Raw genomic sequence first — 23,834 nt, 5'->3', positions numbered from 1 at the left:
ATTTAGCCTTAAGACTTATTACAAAGCAACAGCAATGAAGATGGCGTGGTATTGGCATAAAGATAGACAAATGGATCAACAGAAAATAGACAGTTCATAAATAGATCCACAGCAGGGTCAAGTGATCAGTGACAAAGGTTCCAAGAAAAAAGAAAGTCTTCAAGAAATGGTAGGGAGTAGAACAACTGGATTATAGTATAGGGAAAAGAAATCTCAACCCCTCCACACACAAATATTAATTTAAGAAGGAACACAGACCTAAATATAACATAACACGGACCTAAACATAAAAGCATGTAATCTTCTAAAAGAAAATAGGACAATATTACTGTGACCCTATGACAGATTGCTTATAGAAGATACAAAATGTATAAACTATGAAAGAAGAGATTGATAAACTGGACTTCAGAGATATTTAAAACTTCTGCTCAAAGACACCATTAAGAAAGTGAAAAGGCAAGACACGCACTGGGAGAATGTATTCACAATACAAATGTCTCACAAAGGATGCTTATCTAGAAAACATAACTATAAATCAGTAATAAAAAGACAAACCAAATTTCAGAAAACAAAAAGACCTGAACTGGCACTTGGGAAGAAAATGACCAATAAGCACATGAAAAAGTATTCAACACCAGGGAAATGCAAATTAAAACCACAAGATATCACTTTATACCCATTAGACTGTCTAAAATTAAAGAGAAAGACCATACCAAGTGTTGGGGAGGATATGGAATAATTGGAACGCTCATACATGGCTGGTGGGAGTATAAAAATACAACCACTTTAGAAAAACATTTGAGAGTATCTTATAAAGTTGAACATATATTTCCTCTATTACCCAACAACTCCAGGACTACAAATCCACCCAAGAGAAAGGAAAGTGCACATCGACAAAAATGTATGTATGAGCATGTGTATAGCAGCATTATTCATAATGACTCCAAATGTCCATCAAGAAGAGAATGGGTATGCAATGGAATAGGATGCCGATGCACACAATGACAGGAGTGGATCTCACCAAAATTATGTTGTGTGCAAGAAATCAGACACAAGAGAACATACCACATGGTTCCATTTATATGAGCTTCCAGGATAGACAAAACTAATCTATGGTGAAAAAAAGAAAACAAAACAACCCATTCATTGCCTCTGACAGCAGGAGCCTGACTGGGAAAGGACAGAAGGGAACTTTCGGAGTGGTGGAAATGTTCTTTGCCTTGGATCAGGGTGCTGGTGACGTGGTTGCATGCATTTGCCAAAACTCAAATTCCTCACTTCTGATCTGGTCGTTTCACTGTATATACATTTTACCTCTAATTTTTTTTTTAAACATTAGGGAGTGGGAGGTGGGGGTGGCACCAGGGGACAAGGAATAGAAGCCCTTAAAGAGCAGGATGAGATAAAGATTATAAGGAGGAGAACATGATCCTTAAATTTTTTAACACATTCAGGACAAACTGAAAAGTTGGCCCCAAAACCAAAAATCTATAATACAATTTGACAGACATGAACAAAAAGAGGCAAGAACCAATTCAGCTACGATGATGATGAAGAAAATAAAACTCAGTATGTCAAACAAATCATGAGATTGCCAGATTTAGCAAATATATTTAATCTGGCGATCCAAACCAATAGATCATTAGAAACTAAATACCAACCAACACAATGTAAAACAATTTTTAAAGCATCTTTTACAAAATGCTCTTTTTATAATTTCCATGTTAGAAATTCCTACTGAGTAGGAACTAAAACTATACTTACACCAGAAACCACCCAAAACTCATCCTTACCTTCAGTGAAGCTCCCTGTTAGGGTTATTACCACAAATACCTTCCCTTCTGGCTCCAGATCCACCTAGAAAGAGAAAAGAATTATGGGTTATATTACAATTTTAAAGTACTTTTTGTGGGCCTCAAATAATGCTTTACAAAGAGGCCTAGCTGTGCAAACCACAGCCATCAATCAGACCTAAGTCTTCCCTTCAACAGCAGAGGGGCAAGAAACAAGTGAAAACACAAGAAACTGTAAAGGTGGAAAAGCAAGTCTAAGGAAAACAGTTCTTTCAATGTTTCCCCTTGTCGTGAATTTTATTCTCTTCCATTTTGGCTCTTTGTGATATTATTGAGAAGCACCTGTAAACTTGGTCATTGTTCCTGAGATATCCCTATCCTACGTCAGAGCAACATTTTATTAAACCACATGGTAGGGAAGGGCTCCTGGGTGGCTCAGCTGGCTAAGCATCCAACTCTTGATTTAGGCTCAGGTCATGATCTCAGGGTCGAGGGATTCAGCCCCTTGGGCCCCTTCCATGCTCAGCAGGAAGTCTACTTGAGATTCTCTCTCTCTCTCTCTCTCTCTCTCTCTCTCTCTCCCTTTCCCTCTGCCTCTCTCCCCTTTCTCTCTCTCTCTCTCTCTCTCTCTCTCTCTCTCTCAAATAAGTAAATCTTAAAAAAAATAACCACATGGCAGGTCTATGAAATAGAGAAACAATGGCAACATACAAGGTAATGAACAAATGTGGCGTGGTCAACTGCAACCTTTCCTTTTAGGAAGCAAAAAGTATGAGAAGAATACTGTCTCCATCTCTACCATTTTCACTTGAGTGTAATTCATCTTCAGCAAGCACAGGGAAGGCAATTCAGGAGCTCTGCATTCACGACCCTTGCCTGTTCCCAGAGTATCAACATCCCTTAAAGCTCTTATCTATGCACTGAGCTCCTGAGACACCCAGTCTGCAAACTCAGCAGCTTGCCGTCTCCGGGCTCCGTCCTGTCCTGGTGCAGCACGCCTCTAGATTCAGGAAGCACCCTCTAGATCTGCTCTGATCTCACTAGCCCATGTAGACAAGACTCTGCCCTCTTCATGTTGGGTGCTAACCTTGAACTATCCAAGAACACCGCTAAGCCTTGGATTGTGAGGTTCTTTTGGACCCCAATACATGAGTTTACAATTGTCAAAATCTTGTCAGATTCAGCCCCTGGCTCCATTTCTGCCTTTGACCTTTCCTCAAAGAGAGAAAGGTCCAGCGAAGCTGGGTACAGATACAGCTGATCATTTTTGGTAAAATATTACAGTTAAAGAAGATGCAAATCACAACCGTGCCCAACTAGACAAGGACATGGTCTCCAGCCTGACTGCCACAGCTGGCTCTAGACTCTGGGCAAGGTCCTTAACCACCCCAAGCTTCATGCTTCTCATCCAAAAGTCTGTGACATCGCCATTCAGCATTTCTGCCATGGCTTCCACCACATGAGCTCAGAGAGCCTTGGCAGTTTACCGTTTTTACTGTACCCATAGGTGACAAAGACTAGGGAAAAAATGCACTGACCTTCCCCTACCTTACCACCACATATTTTTAATGCCACACCCTGATTACATATTTTTCCAAAATAAAAGATGCCAGCTTCATTCTGACTCAGAAAGCTTTACCTACACAACAGCCTATTCTTACAACCCCCCCATCCCTCTGCACAAAATCTGCTGTCAAGGTGTTAGCACACTGCAGATCACCCCAGTGTTCAAACCAGCTACTGACATCGCGACAACCGCTAAGTTAACAATATCCCCTAAACTGTCTTAATACCACTTGTGAACCTTTATGGAACAGTTCTGAAAATAGAGCTCTCTGGAGAGATGACTAAACAGGATGTCAGTCTCTAATTGTCTCCACTCTCTGCCTTGACTTGTTTCAAGTCAAAAATATGTTATTTTTAAAAGCCACTCCCTCATCTTCAATATAAAGGCCTGGAGAGAGCACACACAGGCACACACATTCATCCTCACAACATAAGCCGTTGCTGGCCAACCTCCGGACAGACAGATTACCGGGGCCGCCTCTGAGCTCCTCCAGCACACGCCAGCACGGAACCTCCCTCCAACACTGCCCTGCGGGCCCACAAAGAAGGCCACTCCCCCCCCACGGGCCCGGAGCTGCTCTGGCACCGGCAGAATCCGGAACTCGCACAAGCAGGACAGGTTTGCTTCCTCAGTTTTGACCAGTGCCACCATCACCATGGAAAAGCCAGACTCAAACACCAGCTTCAAGCCTATGCCACCTAACCCCCTGACCTTAGAATAGGGAGTTACAAATGGCAGGTTTGACATTAGTTTGACGTGAAAACAACGGAGTTGGGTTGCGCACAACTGGGATTCTGGAAGAGTAAAGATGCACGTGTCACTTAGTAAGGAAAAGTATTCTGTCATGAAACTTCTGCTTGCGGTTTCATATGCATTTTGAGGGTATACTGGGTTTTAGTGTAAAAATGTATTCCTAACTGTGCTACAGAGAAACAGTTTGGAAAACACCGCCTTCCAGATCACCTCCTCCATTTACTCAGCGCTGATGGGCTGTTGGCATCTATTCATAGTGATTGCTTGGACCTCCCCCACCCCCCCGCCCAACCCCATGTCAGCCAACTTGCTACCTCCACAGTTGGCCTCGCTCATTCCTGCACTGCATAGAAAGATCTCTCTCTAAAAGCAGAAGTGTAGCAACCAATAATTTCCATGCACTGATCCTAGTCTTTCCCCTACAGCTCTGATGGCTATTTTCTTTCCAGCTAGAACATCCATTCCAGCCTCCAGGAACTGCACTTCAGCTCTTATTCGAGAACTACCCCTCCCTTGCAGGTAGTCCCCATGATTCAGCTGGGATTCTGTTCCCATCTCCACTGGCCACATGACCCAGGCCTTGCCAATCAGTGCCCTGAACTCCTCCAGCCACGATGACTAGCCAGGAGTGGACACATGTCCTCCAACCGATCATCTGAGTAATCATTATTCCCTTCCCACAGTCACTGGCTCAGGTTTGGGCACAAAACCCAAGTAGGTCCAATTAAGAATCCTGGATCTACAAGAAAGAGACAAGATCTCACTTCTGCTGAACTTTCCAGTACTCTTCCTGCCACCACATTGGGCTGGAGAAGGAAGCCAGATAAGAAGAGAAAGTGGAGAGACAGAAAGAGACCAGATCTTGATACCACTTACACTCTGAGATCAAGCCTTGCTTGATTCTTCTGGACTTTTCAGTTATTTGAGCCTGTAAATTCCTTTTGCTTTGGCCAGTGAGTAGGGTGTCCTATCATCAGCACCTAAAGACTCATCCAACTTGGCAGCCAAAGAGGATAAGTCAAATATTTAAAAACAGTTATGGCCTCCCCCCATACCTTCTAACATCCATACTGCCACCTACAGCCTGACCTTCTGCCTCCCTCTGGCATTGAAGCAGCTCCTGCAACCCTTGGCGTGTCCTGCTGTCAAATCCAAAGATATGTCTGTTTTCATCTCCACTGATCTCTGCAGTTCTGATCCTCACAGCTTCCTTCAACATGAATTTCCTTACTTCCAGGACACCCTCTTCCCTGGTCTTCCTCTCACTCTTTTCTTTCTCTCTCAGGCTCCTTTCCAGCATCTCTCTCTCAATCTCTCTCTCTCTCTCTCTCTCTCCCTCCCTCCCTCCCTCCCACAGGTTGCTTTTAAAATCTTGCTAAGTCCTCTTTTTCTTCCATTAAAAGATTCAGCCTTATGATTTCAGCACCAACTTGAGATTCTTTGGGGGCAGGAGTAAGAGAAAGAAACAAACATATCAGAACCTCCAAAAGGGTACAGGCTAAAGACAGGGGGCAGTGTCATATTCATTTCCTAAGTCTCTAGCACAGACTTCACTCCCAAACCTATATATGCACCTTTTCTGAAGTCTCCACCCCCTTGTCCCACTGAGACAAGTTCCTTTAATTCAATACATCAACATGCCCAGAATCCAAATTCTTATCCTATACTCCCTTAATTGACACCCCACAGTCCTGACTCCACCACTCACCCAGCAGCCCAGGCTCCTCACCACATACATATAATTCTACCAGATCCCATCAAACCCACTTTCTGTGCCTCTCCTAAACCTGCCTCTTCTTCCCTACTCCTACCACCATGCCTCACCTGGCCAACTGCATGGCCTTCTAGCTATTTCCTGTCTCCAGACTCACCCTCCCCCAACTGCTGCCAATGACAGTTTTCAAAAATGAATATCTGACCATGTGACTTCCTAATTTAAAATCCTTCCATGTTGGGGCACCTGGGTGGCTCAGTTGGTTAAGCAACTGCCTTCGGCTCAGGTCATGATCTCAGGGTCCTGGGATCGCGCCCCGCATCGGGCTCCCTGCTTGGCAGGAAGCCTGCTTCTCCCTTTCCCACTCCCCCTGCTTGTGTTCCCTCTCTCACTGTCTCTCTCTCTGTCAAATAAACAAATAAAACCTTTAAAATAAATAAATAGATAGATAGATAGATAGATAGATAAATAAATAAATAAAATCCTTCCATGTTTCCCCTCCAAACTCCTTAGCCTGGCACATAGCCCTCCATGCTGTGTCCCCACCATGCCAAACATATATACAACCTGTACCCCCAGTCTCTTCGAATTACTTGTAGACTCCCCTGGGAGGCATGTCTTTTCATTTAATCTGAGAGATCAACAAAACGGATTACAGTCAGACAGCATACTGGGGAATATAGTCAAAACTGTGAAAACTACACATTACCTGTCTGACACTTATTGCCCAGGGCCTGGGGGCATGCAATCTTTCTGCCTGGAAAACCCTTTCCTCTCTTTAATTGTCAAACTCCTATTTGTCAATCAAGACTCAACTCAAGTGATGGCCATTAAGGAGGGCATGTGATGTAATGAGCACTGGGTATTATATAAGACTGATGAATCACTGACCTCTACCTCTGAAACCAATAATACATATGTTAATTAATTGAATTTAAAGTAAAAAAAAAAAAAAAGACTCAACTCAAAACTCATCTTTACAGGAAGATCTTCCTAGACCTCTTGAAGCAGTTGGGCAACTCCACACCATTCTAGAGACCATCGCTGGACTCCATATCATGTTGCAATCATTATGCCCTGTCCCTTAGAATCTTACCTTGAACATAAGAGGACTGAAACAATCATGGAACTAATGAGTAAATAAGTTAACAAATATGGATATCCCAAGCTCTTTCATCAGCTTCATATAGGGCATGGTTTTCTCCTTCCAACATTCTGATTAGTTTCCTCAGATGTGCCCTATTTTCTCTCTTTAATCACAGCCTCCTTTAAGGGCACAGGCCCTTAAAGAGAGACCATCAGCCTGCAGGTATGACCCGACCCTCGCAGGGGAGAGCAAGATTATGACCAACCTTGATCTTGACAATGACACTGTCCATTACTGATGCAGCAACCGTCTGCATGAGCACTATGAGAAGGCCCAATGACCCAGGTTGAATTTGCTAGCAACTAAAACCTTTGCATCTCTTCTATGGCCCATAAGGCTCTGCTTCCCACATCCTGGGTAGTGATTAGGCCCCAAATCCTAGGAGCTTCGTGTTTTTTCCCTAGAATTTCAGCTTGTTTTAGGCCCCAAGGTTTGCTGAATCCCAAATCCAGTTGGTTCAAATCACTTTCCTTCTCAACTTTATGGACTCCGGGGCCTACGGTAGCTATGTCATCATCTAAAGCACTGAGAGAATGTCCAACAGAACAGGGCTAAGGCCAGAGTGCTAGGGGGACTTCACATAGAAATGGACACATTGAGCATGCTTTCTGTAACAGACATTCAGGGAGCAATGACTGTACTAACCCTTCTCTCCAAAGACCACTTCTGTGGATCAGGAGGGCAACTCCTGGGCCCTGGTCAAAACTCAGTAAGCAATGAACTTTTTAAAAATGACATTCTAAAAGCACAGGTGGATAAGAAAAACTCAGAGTCAACAAATGGTGCTGTAACCCCTGGATGTCCACATGCAAAACAGAGAACTTCAACTCCGACATTGTAACTTACACAAAAATTAACTCAAAATGGATCACAGACCTAAATGCAAAACTTAAAATTTAATACTTCAAGAAAAATACATAAGGGAAAATTGGGGGGACTCTGAGTTAGACAAATTTTTCTAGATACAAAACCAAAAACACAATCCATGAAAGAAAAACGATAAATTGGACTTCATCAAAATTAAAGTTTCTGCTCTTTGAAAGACACAGTCAAGAGTATGAAAGATGAGTCACAGATTAGGAGAAAATAGTTGTAAATCATATATCTGATAAAATATCTGTATCCAGGATAAAGAACTTGCAAAACTCAGTAATAAGAAAACAATCCAACTTTTCCAAAAACGGATTTCATCACTTCACATTACACCAAAGAAGATATACAGATGGCAGATAGATACAAAAACCAAGCTCAACATCATTACTCATTGAAGAAATGCAAATTAGAACCACAATGCAACAACAACATATACCTACTAGGATAGCTAACATTGAGAAGTCTGACTATACTGTTTGTACAAATACAGAACAACTGGAATTCTTACACACTGTTGATGGAACTGTAAAACGGTACCATTACTTTGGAAACAGCTGGAAATTTTCTTAAAAAGTTACAGGTATACCTCCCATTTGATCTAGCCATTCCCCTCCCAATAATTACCCAAGAATAAAGATAGCATATGTCCATGCAAAGATATGTACACAAATGCTCACAGGAGTTTTTAAAAATGTGGTAAAGCCACACACTGGAATAGTATTCAACAATAAAAAGAAGGAACTGTTGATGCCTGCAAACAACATGGAAGAATACTGAATGAAAGAAACCAAACAAAAAAGAGTACCTTCTGCCTAGAAAAGGCAAACTAATGTATACCGATAGAAAACTCATCAGTTGTGAATAGCACAAGTGGGTAGGGAGAGATTACCAAAATGAGAGTACCCAGACAATTAAATGGAGAAAGAATATTCTTTTTAACTAAAGATGCCAGGACAACTGGATATCCACATGCCAAGGAATGAAGGTGGCCCCTACCTTTTAACTAAAGATGCCAGGACAACTGGATATCCACATGCCAAGGAATGAAGGTGACTCAAAGTGGATCACAGACCCAATGCCAAGAGCTAACACTGTAAAAATCTTACAAGAAAGCAAAGAATTAGATTTTCCTGACCTTGGGTTAGGTGATGGTTTCCTAGATATGACATCCAAGTACAAGATATGACATCAAGTACAGGATATATACAAGTCACCAAAAAAAAAGAAATTGATAAATTTCAAAATTAAAAACAAACAAACAAAAAGAGTCTACACCTCACTGCCCCAGATACCCTTTCCAAAGTGCCACTCTCATCAACTTTCCCCAGCAAAGCCTCCTCTGGCTTCCCAGTGCCTTCAGAAGAAAATTCAAGCTGCTCCACCTAGCTGTCTGGGCCACCTGGGTTCTCTTTTCCCTGCCTTTCCACTAATTTATCCAAACCTCTTTTTCAAGCTTCCATTCTTTAAACCTGCTCTTCTGGTCAGGCCTGTCTACTCACCAGGGCATAGCCACACCTTTGCTCATGCTGTTGTCTCTGCTTGGAAAATCTCTCTTCACCTATCCATTCATTCAAACCTTTACTGAATTATTCCTAGGGCTGGGATCATTGCCAGGTGCTCAGGATTTCCCAAAGTAGTTCCCTGGGGCTGCAGGTGGGATGCGTAACCAAGTGCACCTGACGAAAATGACACAGTCACAGGAGTTGAAGGAAGAAGTTTTGCCAGGAAGATCTTGACATGCACATTGATTCCACCAGTCTCAAAATTCCTACCTTGATTATTATCTTAATACTTATCTATGCCCTTGAACAATTAGATAAATTTCATATACTTATATCCAGTCATTTGCAATAAGTCTGTATGCTCCATTCCAGCAGGATCTGACACTTTTATGTTCCTCAAAGGGCCTAGCAGAGTTCCTCGAACCAAGTAAACACTTCAAATATCTATTGATTTGGTCTAATGAATTGAATTGGAAGTTTCATTTGACCACCTCAATTTCATCACCTATAAAATAGAATATTTTATCTTATAATAAAAATGTGACAGCACTTCATAAAATAGAAAAGCACTCCAAGATGGCACCAAGGCATACCACTAGCATAAGGACTGCATGGGCCCCACTGCTTAGGAATCATGCTCTGTTCACATGATATACCCACCAAATCTCTAGGAACCCCCTCTTTCCCCCCTGCACCCCTAGCTAAGGTTTGCTTTCCCCTTGGCATCACTTAAGCAAGTCACTTACATCCTGACTGTCTCCTTAGCCATGAAATGAGAGGGTTGTCTAAAAACCCTTCTAGCTCTGATGCTGCATGATTCTAAACAGGCTTGGATAAAAGCCTGCACACAGAACTCAACGGAAACACTCATTTAATTAACTGGTAAAAATTTACAACCATTTCCCTTCACAAAAGGCATTAGAATTGATCACAGACAGGAACCTTCTGTCTACTTAATATTCATTTTGTCCTGGGGTAAGCAGAGGGATCTAGCATATTAAAAGAAAAAACAATCCTTTATTTGGGCAAAGGTAGAAGTTCACCTAGACTCTCTGGGCCTTGATCCAGACATCTGTGATATTCAGATTTTTGGCTTGGTGGCTTGTTTCTGTAATTTTTCTAAGTCTTGCTCTAGGGATAAGTAACAACCTAAAAACATGATAAAGCATTTCACAATTCTCTTCCAGCTGAAACTATCAGGCTTCAGAATGAGAGTTCTAATTCCTAGTGGAAAAAAATACAGGATTGTCCCAATAACCAACAAGGAGGTGTGTGGCTGTGTTCTTTAGTAATAGAAATAATAGCTACTATGTCTTGAGTTCATTAATGTGTAGGACCTTCACCACCTGCAAAGATAAGTATCACCAGCACCACTATACAGATGGGGGAAAATGGAGGCTCAGAGAGGTTGTGGAATTGACCAAGGTCACGAGCAGTGAAGCCAAGCCAAGACCCAGGTCAGGGAAGATCCCATACTGTCTCCATAGCAGCCTGCCTCAAGGCTGCTGTGTGGGACTGCATCTGCCTATAGGTCACCGCAGCCTTGCCCACGGTCTTTTGCTTTCCCTGATGCCAGTTTGCCTGGGCTTCTGGTATGTTGGGTCATCACATCACCAGAATCCTTTGGGAACTTAGGCAAGACTCATGCCGTCAGCATCTGAGGGTGCTCCCTGCCAAATGCCAGGCTTCGGTGTACCAGGCTCAACTTTTCACTGCCAAGGCCAGTGGGCGTGGCCCCAGACCAGCCTGATGATGTCACTAGATGGCTCCCTATGGGGGTACGAGGCAGGAGCTGCTAAGCGTGGCAAGTCTGTGCTGGGGCTGGTGAAAAGCAGCGGGCAGCTCAGGACCCCATTAGTCAGCTGCCTGGAGGACCCAAGTCAGTGTCATGTGCTGTAGACACACAATGCATCCCCTCACTGCGGGAAGGAGTTTAGAGCAAAAGAGGGTGAACGAGGCAAATCCTATAGCCCTGCTGATTTTCTATTTTTTCTAACAACCAGATAAGTTTTAGGAGTTCAAGGCACACTAAGAAGTACCACAGATTAAAAATTATCAGAAAAAGGTGGCAAAAACTGAACAGAAAAGTGGGGCTTATCAAATCTGACTGAAGTTGGAAGTGAAGAAAGATATTATTTTTATTTTAGTGATTAAATCCTCATCTCGCCAAGTCTGGACCCTCCACTGTGGTGAGAGAGGGGGATGGGAAAAAGAGCCCCGGGCTGTGACCACAGCTCTGGTCACAGGACATCTAGTGGTCTAGCCTTTTAAGTCTCTTTCATATCTAATATTCTACGATTCCAAGTCAGAAGTGCTTTCTGAACTCCACTGAGCAAGTAAGGAGGTTTGAAGACTACTAAAGAATCTGTCTCTAAAATTCATACTTAAGGCTCATGATAACTCTTCACCAGCCCAGCTACACATACCCACAAAACCGTTGTAAATTTAAATTTAGAATTATTTCAACTCAGAGCCAATTACTCCTATGTTCTAGCATAAACGATGTCTCTTCTGGCAAAGGTAAAAGTCTAGTGCATTAAAATTAATTTTTCAGGGGCACCTGGGTGGCTCAGGCGTTAAGCGTCTGCCTTCGGCTCAGGTCATAATCCCAGTCCCACATTGGGCTCCCCTGCTCGGCGGGGAGCCTGCTTCTCCCTCTCCCTCTGCCTGCTTCTCTGCCTGCTTGTGCTCTCTATCTCTTTGTCAAATAAATGAATAAATAAAAAATAATAATTTTTCAAAGTTTTTCTGCCCATAACAAAAAATTAGGAGTAGTCAAGACTGAGTATCTCTGAGGACTAATTTTTTTTCCCTCTGCCAAGGAGTGGGCTAAGGAGAGAAATGGTGTACTGTTGTGGGTGTGTCTCTCTCAATCTTTGACTCCAGCATCTAAGGGACTGAAAATGTAAATTAAATGGAAGTTGCCTTAGGCTCTTCAAAATGCTCCACTAGAAGTCCTCCCCGTTTAGCTCTTAGGAGTTTAATTTGGTGGTGGAAGGTTCACCTGATGCCTCCTTTGTGAAGAAGGACGGACGCTCTGAAGGGACCTGCCTAGGCCCCCAGGCAGTCTAGAGCTGCTGGCGCTGCTCCTAATGGACTAAAAGGAACAGGCGAAGTCCTTGTGAAGAAGCCAAACACCCACCCTGGAAAACAGCAGAGGCCTGTCAAAATAGCACCCTCCAAAACTAAGAAGGCACCTTCCTTCCCCTCCAGGAGGGTGTCCCCAGGGACCTCCTACCAGAGCAGACTCCGAATCTAGAGAGAACCACAGCAATTGCATTCCCTCTCCATATTGGGTATCCCCCACATCAAAGAACACTTTAAAGGGTCACTTTCTTCATGATCTCAACCCTTCTCTTTTCTGCTCCACAGACCCTTCCAGAAAGAGAACATACTCTCTCCTTGCCAGGATGAGGCACTAGATGAAAGGGACAGGTAGCTTTTGACCATGGCCGGAGGAGATGTATGTCGTCCTACTCAGCAGCCTCACAGCCTCCTTCCTTTTCCACAGCCTCTGTAGGTTGTCTGGTAAGAGCTGTTAGCCCCAGAAGAAGCCTCCTTCTCTGAGGGGAAGCTCCCACAAGAAAGGAGAAATAGCAGGAGATGGAGAGTCTAGTAAGTTTTGCCACGGATGTTATGTTACTTTTCTAGACTGAAGAGGCAGATATCAAATATTTGTAATGAAATAATTATTCCTTCATGCTCTGCCCCTATCCTAACATTTTAAACTGAAGATGTCAGGTTACTTAAAAGGGGGGAGGACATAAATAAATCCAGAATTATTCTACATTGTTGACTCTCACTATCCATTATAATAGAGGAAGAGGCAAAAGTTCTAGCAAAACCAAAGCAAGGAGAAAGTCAAAACTACATATTTAGCATACTTAAGCATTCAAGATGCTTTACAAACTTCTCTACTTAATTGCTCATTGCTCAGGCTCCAGGTCAACTTTAAAAAACTCTGAATTTGAAGGGACACCAGAAAATACATCAAGCCCAAGTGTCTCTCCCAATGGTTATCTTATGACACCTTTATTCTTTTTGGTCTTCTGGAGAGAAGAAGAGATGAAAGCTCTGCATAAGAAGGGACATTTATACCCTTCCTAGAAATTCAGATAGTTTTCCAGATAGATTAGAGAAGGAAGTGTATACAAATGTATAGAGGACATTTTGGGGTTACATATGGTTGAATGTAGACTGTGAATGAAATGGGCAGAAACGAGGTTGGAGAGGAAAGGGTATTCAGTCATGGCCTCATGGCACATTGGAAAGCTAGCCCTTACCCTAGGACAATGGACAACCACAGAGGGGTTTCAGTCAACAGTGTTGCAGAATCACACCTACATGACAGGTCCCTACAGAAAGGGTGTTTGGGTTATAAGCAGAGAGAAGCTGGAGTTGGAGATACACATTCAAAGGCTAGTCAAGTGGTCTTAGTGAAGAATGGAGAGGACTTGAGCCAAGCCAGCACCAGAGGGGATGGAGAGGAGGAGGCAGATGGGAGGGGGGGGGCGGGGAACAGGACAGGGAAAAGCAGCTAAACCTCGTAACAGAGGTGTGATGGAGGATTAAAGATAGGCAGTCACAGAGTCTCCAAGGCCATTGATGATCCCCGGTGCCATTTACTGAGACAGGAACTCCAAAGGGATGGGCAGATCTGGAGGAGAGACAGAGTTCAATGTGTGACCATTACCCACGTCAACAAACCATCTACTGGGCTGCCTCAGATGGAGAAGTTATAAAATACAGCCCAGAACAGTCTCAGCGGAAAAGGTAAGGATAACATCAAAAGCACCATGCAGATCAAGAGGGGACATTCAAGTTTCAATAAGCGGAAAGGGAGGCCACTGTGAGTCAGGAGAGCATCATGAGCAGAGATAGAACAAAGAGCAGAACACAAACTAGACTAGTGTACGTGGAAGAGTGTCCATTCAGAGGACTAAGAAAAGGCTGGAGGCAAAACCGTAGAAGAAGCTGCACTGGGAGAACTTTAACCTTATTATGCAGGCCTAGGGCAGTCATCAGAGGTTTCTGATCATGCAGATTGATGGACAGTAACATGTAAAAGGGGTATTTTGTCTACTAGACCAATGAATGGGGAAGCACTAGGCTCTAGAAATAAGAAACATTTCATAAGGGTAGAATCAGCAGAAATTAAATATCATATGAAGAGAGTAAACGGAAGTAGCAGAAAGGCAAAGAAACATTGAATTTTGGACCTGGGTAACCTAGGGGTCCGCAAACTATGACCCATAAGCCAATTTCAGCCCACTGCCTATTTTTGTAAGTAAAATCTTATTGAAACATAGCACACCTATCTTTGTTTACATATTAACTGTGGGTGCTTTTGTGCTACAAAGGCAGAGTTAAGTAGTTATGACCAAGACCTTACGGCCCACAAAGCCAAAAATATTTACTGTCTGGCCCTTTACAGAAAAAGTCTGCCAACCTCTGTCGCCATTAATCAAGCCAGGGAACTCAAGGGGAAGGAACATGTTTTAGAAGGAAGGAAATGAGTTCAAATTTGGACACAAGGTACTCAAATAGAAACATCTGACGAGAAGTTAGAAACACAGACAAACTATAAAGATAGGTCTCGGGTTCTTATTTGAGAATCTTTCTCAAAAGGTGATCACTAAGAGCGATGAAACTTTTCAAGAAAGAGCACAGGAATGGGAGCAACAGGAAAGGAGATTCATGTAGGAGATGGAAGAAAGAAGACCCAGAGATGCAATCCGAGAGGTGGGTGGTCTCGTCCAAGTGCGGTGTCATGGACATGGGAGAAAGCAACTTCCAAAAAGAAGAGAAGCCACATGCTTCAGAGGTGGAGGAAGATAAGGACCTAATGGGGTCCTCATGCATGGGAACCAGGAGGTAACAGACAGACTTCTTCCATGATACCCATCCCATCTTTAGTAGCTCTGTTGGAAAGGTCCTCCTCATTCTAAGTTATAGTGCATCCATACCCCTGTACCTGCCCTGCAAGTTTGGTAGCACCTCTACAATTTCCCCTGCCAAGATAGGAAGAGAGAGAACAGCACAAAGGCAGGAAGGAACATGTAGTTTAGTTAAACTATACTACATGGTTTAATTGAGTTTGAAAGGAAAGCTAGAAATGCAAGTTTGGATGCCAACTGGAGTTCAAATTTAAGTTTAAAAAAGGAGACTAGTAATAGTAAAAGATAGGCTGGAAGCCAACCTGGCAGGGAATAGACTGGACTGGGGATAGCGGGCACAGTTAGGAGTCTATTCCAATGGCACAGGTGGGCAGTGGAGGAGACAGGAGGAAAATGCTGCAAACAGAGTTCAGCATGACGTGTGGACTGAGATTTGAGATGATGAAAAGCCAAAAAGGGCTCCAGTAACTGAAAGCTTCTAAGACAGCCTGGAAGAAGTAAGAGTGTCTAGAAGTTGAGTTGGTTGAGGACAACTTTAATTTTTAAACATACGGATTTTGTAAGGAGACATTCAGGTTGAAGTGTTTGGCAAAAAGATAGATGCGTCTGAAACTTAAAACAAAGGGCCAAGCAAAAGCACCCGTACAAAAGCACAACTGAGCCACAAGACAGTTGATCCCAAGGACTGAAGGTACGGTTGAAAGAGCAAAGGGTCAAGGACCAAAGCCATGTTCAGAGGCTGGGAGAAAGCAGAACCAGTAAAAGAGAAAGCAGCGAGTGCAGAAAGGCACCATATGCATGTGCAGTTTCACATGCTTTCCCCCCCCCCATTTATCTTCACAATTGCCTTGAGTGAGAAGATTAGCACCATTATCCCCACCATATTGTACAGAGGGAAAAGAATAAATTGGTGGCCAATTAAACTAGGTTTGGGTTTTAGGGTCCCCACTACCATTCCCACCACCCTGTGAACAGAATCCTAAAGCATTTGTCTTTTTGATGGACCAGGTTCATATTTGCCACCTGAGAAGGTTTCATGAATTTCACCTGCTCCACTCTCTCCCTTCTTCCTAAAGCAAAGTTTGTCTGCTTTTAGGAACTAGTTTCCATCCACAGCTGCAAGCCCACCAGGGCATCAGCCAGGTGACAGCCTAACAGCAGAGCAGTTTCTAAACATCAGGTGAAATTAAAACCAGAACTGCTTTCAGATGCAACAGGATGGCAGGACTTTCAACAGGATGTTACACAAAATGGTGAGTTGAGGCTATAGATGGGCTTGGGAAGTAAGAAGAGAAACCTGAGATAGAACAGCCACCACCCACTTCCCACCCCTCATCTAAATCAGAGGTACTCAAACACCTTGAACTAGGACTCTTTGAGGGGTTTTCACCAAAATGGAAAACCCAACCCACACGGTTTCCTTCTCTTAGAGCAGCAAACGACAAGACCCCACAGCCTTTTCCTATAAGATACTGTTGTCTAATATTTATTCCTATTTCTTCTACCCAGCAGCACTTCCAAATTCTTAAGAATGTCTTCATTAGTACAAGGGATTTTCTAGAGCAGTAGGAGTAGGGTAGATGCAGGACACTCAGCATTTGTCAAAACCCTTAAAACTTCACAGCACAGTGAACCTGAATGCATGCCATTAAAAAAGGGAGTCAAGAGATCCCAGGATGGAATGCAGACCACAACATGAGAATCAGCTGTATTAAAATGTAGGCAATCACCTCACTGACAGGAGTGAGGGAAAAGGTGCTGACCTAAGGAACTCCGGACGTGAGGGAAGACTCGAGGCCAAAGGAAGCACTGAACTCTAGCTAAAGTTGCGTGGGGGGAGTGATCTCAGTTAACCGTTCTGACAGCACTATACCTGTGAGTAACAGATGGATGGAGGGTGGTGGGAGTCCGCAGACAAGGGAGAGAGGCTGGAATGTGGCCCATGTGGTACTGCCCTGGAGTTGGAGACATCCGTATGAACTCAGGTTTGCTTAATACAGCTACAGAAGGATACATCTAGAAATACTTACAGATATGTGTGTATACAAAAGTTAAGATGCATACATCTCTTTCCCGTCAGCTGGGAGGACCTGGACGCAATGAACAACATGCACATCGAAGCATCCAGAGCTTGGTTTCAAATTCCATTCTCTGATAAAAAGGAACCAGGGCTCCTTGGAAAAATGGCTGATTCCAAAAATGTATCAAGGACTACATACAATGAGCCTGAAGCATCTTATAGTGCCAGAAAGAGTAAGAAAGTGTTTAAAGAAAAAAAAAAAACCCACAATGATGGGTGGGGGGTCCATAGTGTAGTGGTTATCACGTTCACCTGACACAATGATGGGGAGTATGCCACAAAAGGACACTGAAAGAGCTCCCAAAGGCCAAAACTGGAAGAGTTTGAGCCACAAAGTAATGTAGTATTGTATATAACCCAAAGTATAAAGTAAATATTCACAAGTCCACACAGGCCTAAATAAATGGTTGACTAAATAAATGGGGGAGGAGACAAATCTCCAAAGCAAAAGAATATCAAATAATGTGTGTACATACCACCCCCCTCCAGGAGGTGGGGCATAACTCGCCACACCTTAAGCGTGGTCTTCCTCCCCAGAACTCCATAACCCCTGTCTAACCACAAGAGAAACCTCAGGCAAAGCCAAAATGAAGGATGTTCTACAAAATACCTGACTGGTACTCCTGTACAAAATACCTGACTGGTACTCCTGTACAAAATACCTTACTGGTACTCCTCAAGCTTTTAAGCTCACCAAAAACAAGGAATGTTTGAGAAACTATGACAGTCTCCTTGAGACTAAGGAGTCATGACAATGAAATGTAGTATCCTGGATGGAATCCTGACACAGAAAAGGGACATTAGGTAAAAACAAAGGAAATCTGATTCATCTATGAGGTTTAAGAATAGTATATCATTATTGGTTCATTAGCTGTGACGAATGTACCATACTGACGTAAGACAGTAATAACAGAGGACACTGGGTGTAGGGATGTATGAGAATTCTCTGTATTATCTTCATGACCTTTCTGTAAATCTGAAATTATTTAAAAATGCCTATTTAAGAAAAATGCCTTTTAAATAAAAATCGCCTCCAGTGAGCCCTAAATCCAGGTAACTTTTAGAGAAATTAAAGTCTGAATTAGCAATATTGATGGGTGATAAATCTGATTCTGTCACCAAACGGATGAAAAGAAAGCCAGAGGCAGCAGTGCCAAAGAACACCTAACCTTTTGAGAGTGTGTATGCAACATTATTACCATATGAATGCTAAGACATCTGGTTCCTAACTTCCCCCACCTGGCACAGGGTTAGCATCTCCAGCCTGAGCCAGTTCTCCTACTGTGACGTTCTGTGTTACTGCACACTCCTGGAGGTGGTCCACAGTGACCACCCCAGGGCTTTCTAAACATCTTTTTAAAAAGATTTTATTTATTTGAGAGAGAATGAGAGAGAGGGAAGGGCAAGGGGGAGGGGCAGAGGGAGAAGCAGACTCCCTCCTGAGCACAGAGTCGGATCAATCCCAGGACCCTGGGATCATGACCTAAGCCAAAGGCAGACGCTTCACCGACTGAACCACCCAAGGGCCCCCACAGGGCTTTATTTTAGAGTATTCCTTTCTCCGCCTGTTTTCAGACAAGCTGTTGGTAGGGTGTTTTCCCTTAAGTTAAAAGTAAAGTAGAGGAAAAGCACAAAGTGAGGGAGAGGGGAAAAGAGAAGGAAGGCGGGGCCGCCTGGGTGGCTCAGTCGTTGAGGGTCTGCCTTCGGCTCAGGTCATGATCCCAGGGTCCTGGGATCGAGCCCCGCATCGGGCTCCCTGCTCCGCGGGAAGCCTGCTTTTCCCTCTCCCACTCCCCCTGCCTGTGTTCCCTCTCTCGCTATGTCTCTCTCTGTCAAATAAATAAATATTTTTAAAAAAAAGAGGGGAGACAGAGAGAGAGAAATCAGCTACAAACTGCTTCCAGCTACCATCTAACATAATGAGTATTTTTTCTGAAGCCAAGGCTGTGTAATGCGAATGACATCATGCCCATTACACTATCTGATTTCACAGAGTTGTAGAAAATCTGAATAGGAATGCCTCAGCTAAAAAATAGATGGACTCAGAGCAGGTTTTCAAGACAGCCCCGCTTTTCATTTTTCTGCCCAATGCCAAGGGAGTAAGAGCTGTAGGACCTTCTCCAGCTCCTGCCCAGCAGCCGGCCCCCCACCCCGAAGCCAGAGTTTCCTGCTATACATCACACAAATGCAGGCCCTCAGCCCAAGCCTAGTAAACAGCAGCCCGTGATCCAAGTCCTCCGGTGACGGGCTCTGATGCCCACTCAAGTCTGGCCATCACTGTAATTACTTCTTCCTTCACTGTTCTCATTATTCCATCCTTCTCTGTCCACCCAACAACCTACGCAACTGTATAATTTGCTTTTGTAGAGTCCTCAATAAAAAATATAATTTTGGGGGGGGCGCCTGGGTGGCTCAATCGGTTAAGTGTCTGCCTTCAGCTCAGGTCATGATCCCAAGGTCCTGAGATCGAGCCCTGGGTCGGGCTCCTTGCTCCGCGGGAAGCCTGCTTCTCCCTCTCCCTCTGCCGCTTCCCCTGCTTGTGCTCGCTCTCTGTCAAATAAATAAATAAAATCTTTAAAAATATATACATATAATTTTTTGCATACCCATTGTATATTATCTATGCCCCCGTCGTTTTATTAAAAAAAAAATGTTTTTTACTGAGAACTTTCTCATCTTACCAAATTTTTTTCTTTTCAATACACTCTGGTTACTTGCTATATCAATAATCCCAGCCTTCTGGAGAACCTATTCCCATAGCTAATGCATTGAACGCTTAAAATATAGTATTCTGGAGTTGATTTGAAAGCCAAATGCCCAAGAAAAGAACACTGACTGCAGTTATATTTATCAATATGTATTATATTCCACAACAGAGTCCATTTACAAGAAGTTATATAACAAAACTGTAAAATATTAACAGCTAAAAAATCAGAATGGGGAAAATCAAACAGGAGATCAAGGCTGGGGCCAAGTTTAAATGTAAACAATTTAACTTTTATTAAAGTTGAGCTACAAATTTGAATCTGAACTTCTGAAGCAAAGCAAAAAGGGAATCCACATCACAAACATGATTCGCATTAACCATAATGAAATTTCACCAATTTCCCAGGAAGAGCAGCATTTCCAAGGACCTTAGGTCTGGGGGAAAAAAAAAAAAATCCTGATGCAGTGTTTCTCAAAACGTGGTCCCCAAACTAGCAACGTCCACATCACCAGGGAATTTCTTAGAAATGCCAAGTCTAGTCCCACCCAAACCTAGTGAATCAGAAACTCTGGGGTGGGGTGCAGGGATGCCTCTTCACAAGCCAGCCTTCCAGGTGCTTCTGATGCAGGCTTAAATTTCAGAACCACTGTTTCAGTGTGTATTCATATAAGGTGCATAGGAAGTGGTTACAAACCTCGGAATTACCCCAACAGTAGGTCAGTGGTGTATTTCACAGAGGAAATTTTAGTAGCGTTCTTCAGAGTAAAGCAGATATAAAAAATTCAAAACCCTGTGGCCAAATACACAGACTGGGTGTCGAAAGGAAACATGGGCTGAAGCAGGTTTCCCTGGGCCTAGTGCAGAGTAGATGGACATAGACATGTGTTTTGGATAAATAATGAATAAATGCATGCATGCATTGTTGAATACCCTGCAAACAATTCCCCGTAAGTACCAATTATTATCAACTGTGCTTTGGATGCTTACATCAAATATATTACCTTCAAAGGCTGCAAAAATTTTTAATGACTTTATTTTAGGAGAAAGAAATCACAATTTATAATCAAATATCTTTTTACCTTTAATTTTTTTTAAAAATCGCAAAAACATTCCAACCTCCATAGCACACTCCAGCTATGAATCCATGTTAGCTCCACAGCCAGGAGGTAATTAGGGCTAGTACTCGTTTTACCCGGGAAAATACCTACGGGAGAGCTCCATGAGTTGCCAGAAGGCACATCAGCAGTAAGTCCTCTGACCTCTGGCCTAGTTACCCTTCCTTTGTTATTCCATAAACATACGTGTGTCCGCTGGGCGGTGACTCCATTAGGTCGGCTCTGCCTTTATAGTCTTTGCTTACAAATCATCTGGAGGATCCTCCTCCTCCCTCCATGAGGCAGAAGGAACATTAGCATGAGGCCTTCTGCCCTGTCAGGACACACCCCAGGATCAAAGGAAGGCAAGATCATCTTGGAAGTATGGTTTCTCTCTCTCTCTTTTTTTCTCCATAATGAGGAGGCAATTCGGGAATTTGGGGAATTCTGGTAATAGCCAGGGAAGAGGGAAGGGTGGGCTGTGTCAGGAACCTGCTGGAATCCCTACGCAAGGACTAGGCCGGGTTAAAGCACTACTGCTCTGCCTGGTTGGGTCACAGATTCGTCTGGCCCCTTTCCTAGAAAATCCTCACTTGGCATCCCACACCATGAGGCTCTCAGATACCTGGAGGTTCCTCCAAGGACCCCAGGTTAAGAGCTCATCATCTATCTGGGTAACACATTATTTGCAGTTGGTACAAGAAAGTCACAAGCAGGACACAATTCCACTCTGGGCAGAATTCCTTCTAGAATGATTCCAAGTCATAGGACCTCTTACAAGGGTTAGCACTCATTCATCCAGTTAGTCATCCAGGAAACATTTATTGAGCACCTACTGTGTACCAGGCACCAAGCTGGGTGCTGAAAATAGGGAAATCTCAGGACGAGAGCAGCACCAAGGGACAGCTTGGGCCTGCTGCACCTCCTGCATGTGATCTCACCCACCGGGACCTGTGCGGCAGTTCATCAGGGCTGACCTCTAACAAACACACACACACATACACACACACACGCACGCACGCGTGCACGCACACACTTGCAATATCTGATTCGCATCATCTGATGTTGGTTTTCCTGGGTGCGTGTCCTCTGGAGATGTTGAGTCAGACATGGACGTTTAGACTGGGGTAGGGCAGGTGACACTGAGAACTACTAGCTGACTCTACCCTGTCTCTGCAGTTGTAAAGCATGCTTTCTTCATCTTCCTGTCTCTTTCCTCTTTTCCTGTTGTTCTTTGTCACACCTGCTGCCTTCTCTTAGCTCTACTACATCCCCAACCTGCCAGAGTAGGAAAGGGTCCTGCTTATGATCCTCAGGTCACGAGTTCCAGAGGCAGAGAAGGGGTCGAGCTGGGGAATATGTGAGAAAGTGGATATATTCGGGAAAATAAGAGTTCCTATTCATGTAAATATTTGTGTCAGACATGTCTCACTTAGTGCCTCTTACTACTATTATCTTAGGAGAAGGGAAGACCACAGCAGAAGGACCACATCCCTCGACAGAGAAGCACTCTTAGTGGTTTAAAGCGGGTTCAATTTTCATCGCCATTACACTAAGAGCCCCAGGATCCCTGAATGCCTCAAAGTCTTTAGCAATTGAGGCAAGTATATAAATATGCATAAGCATGAAATACAGAGATGCTGAAGGGTTGCTGGTCGTGTAAGAAGGGTCCCCATTAGTTACAGTCTGGGTACAAGCTCCCTTGCCTAATGAATACCATTCATATTCCCAAGGTAACTAACAGTATAGTTGAAATTCCTGACACCCATGGCCTTCTATTCAAGATACCCATGAACTCTGAGGCCATAGTCTCCAAAATGCCAGAGGTCAGGCTGGGTTCCCCCAAAGTGGCCACCAGCCAACCTGCAGTTCCCACCGAACTTGCTTGAGGATTGCCAGGTGAACAGGTGAATTACAAAACATATTTCTCCTAACTGGGATCTGGCTCCTGTTTTGCTTCCTTATTAATCATTACCTTTTCTCAAGGAAATGAAGAAAGAAACATGGAAACCATTTTCCCAAAGCAGCCATTTGTCTAGTAATTTGCTTAAAATGTCTTCAGACTTTGAGGAGCCATTCCTTCCTAGAAAACAAAACAAAACAAAACGAGGCCAAACTTTGGGCAATACACGGATTCTTTTCATCGTACTTGGTAAACGTGAACAACAGAAATGACACCCTAAAACACACCTAAAACTCCAAAGACCTTCCCCAGATGTGCAGTTGATACCTCTGACACAGTATGGCAAGAGCAGCGCTTCTGAGCTCTGCAATCAGGGAAGCAGCATGTGGTCATTCCCTCCTCAGCTTGGGAAACTGAGACAAAAGGTAGGGTAGAAGTTGCAGAACAGGGCTTCAGTAATTCCCAAGTTTTGGTCCTTCTACGTAACCCCTTTCTTCTTTCCCTTCATTGCTGAAGTCACTACACCCTTCCCTTACCGACACAGCCGGAAACGACCTTTCTTCTGAACTCCTGTAGGCATTGCTGCCTGAACAATGCATCTGTCCATTAGTCATGTAATGCCTGGCTATTTAAATCCTGCATAATTATCTAACTTTTCCTGTGTTTATGTCTTGTTTCTTCAACTAAATTTGAAGTCCTTTGGGGGCCAGAATTAAGTCTTATGTATCTTTGTGTCCTCACACCACCGAGCACATAGGAGTCCAGAAAAATACATGGTAATGTGACTTGTTCGGATTTTCTCAA

The 23,834-nt window shown here is 43.5% G+C and overlaps 1 protein-coding gene across 1 annotated transcript in view; it reads right to left on the bottom strand.

The window, feature by feature from the left end:
• The window catches only part of PRKCH (protein kinase C eta), a 222,009-nt gene that overhangs the window by 153,011 nt on the left and 45,164 nt on the right, over window positions 1-23,834 (bottom strand). The window contains exon 2 of the mRNA XM_025869921.2: window positions 1,794-1,857. Within this exon, the coding sequence (XP_025725706.1) occupies window positions 1,794-1,857 (64 nt within the window). The remainder of the gene's footprint in view (window positions 1-1,793; window positions 1,858-23,834) is intronic.

This window comes from Callorhinus ursinus, unplaced genomic scaffold (assembly GCF_003265705.2).
Source record: "Callorhinus ursinus isolate GAN/ISIS: 27379988/994484 unplaced genomic scaffold, GSC_fseal_2.0 scaffold8, whole genome shotgun sequence".
Classification (NCBI taxonomy): Eukaryota; Metazoa; Chordata; class Mammalia; order Carnivora; family Otariidae; genus Callorhinus; species Callorhinus ursinus.
The sequence above is the reverse complement of the archived record's forward strand: the minus strand, read 5'-3'. Positions and strand labels throughout refer to the sequence as shown.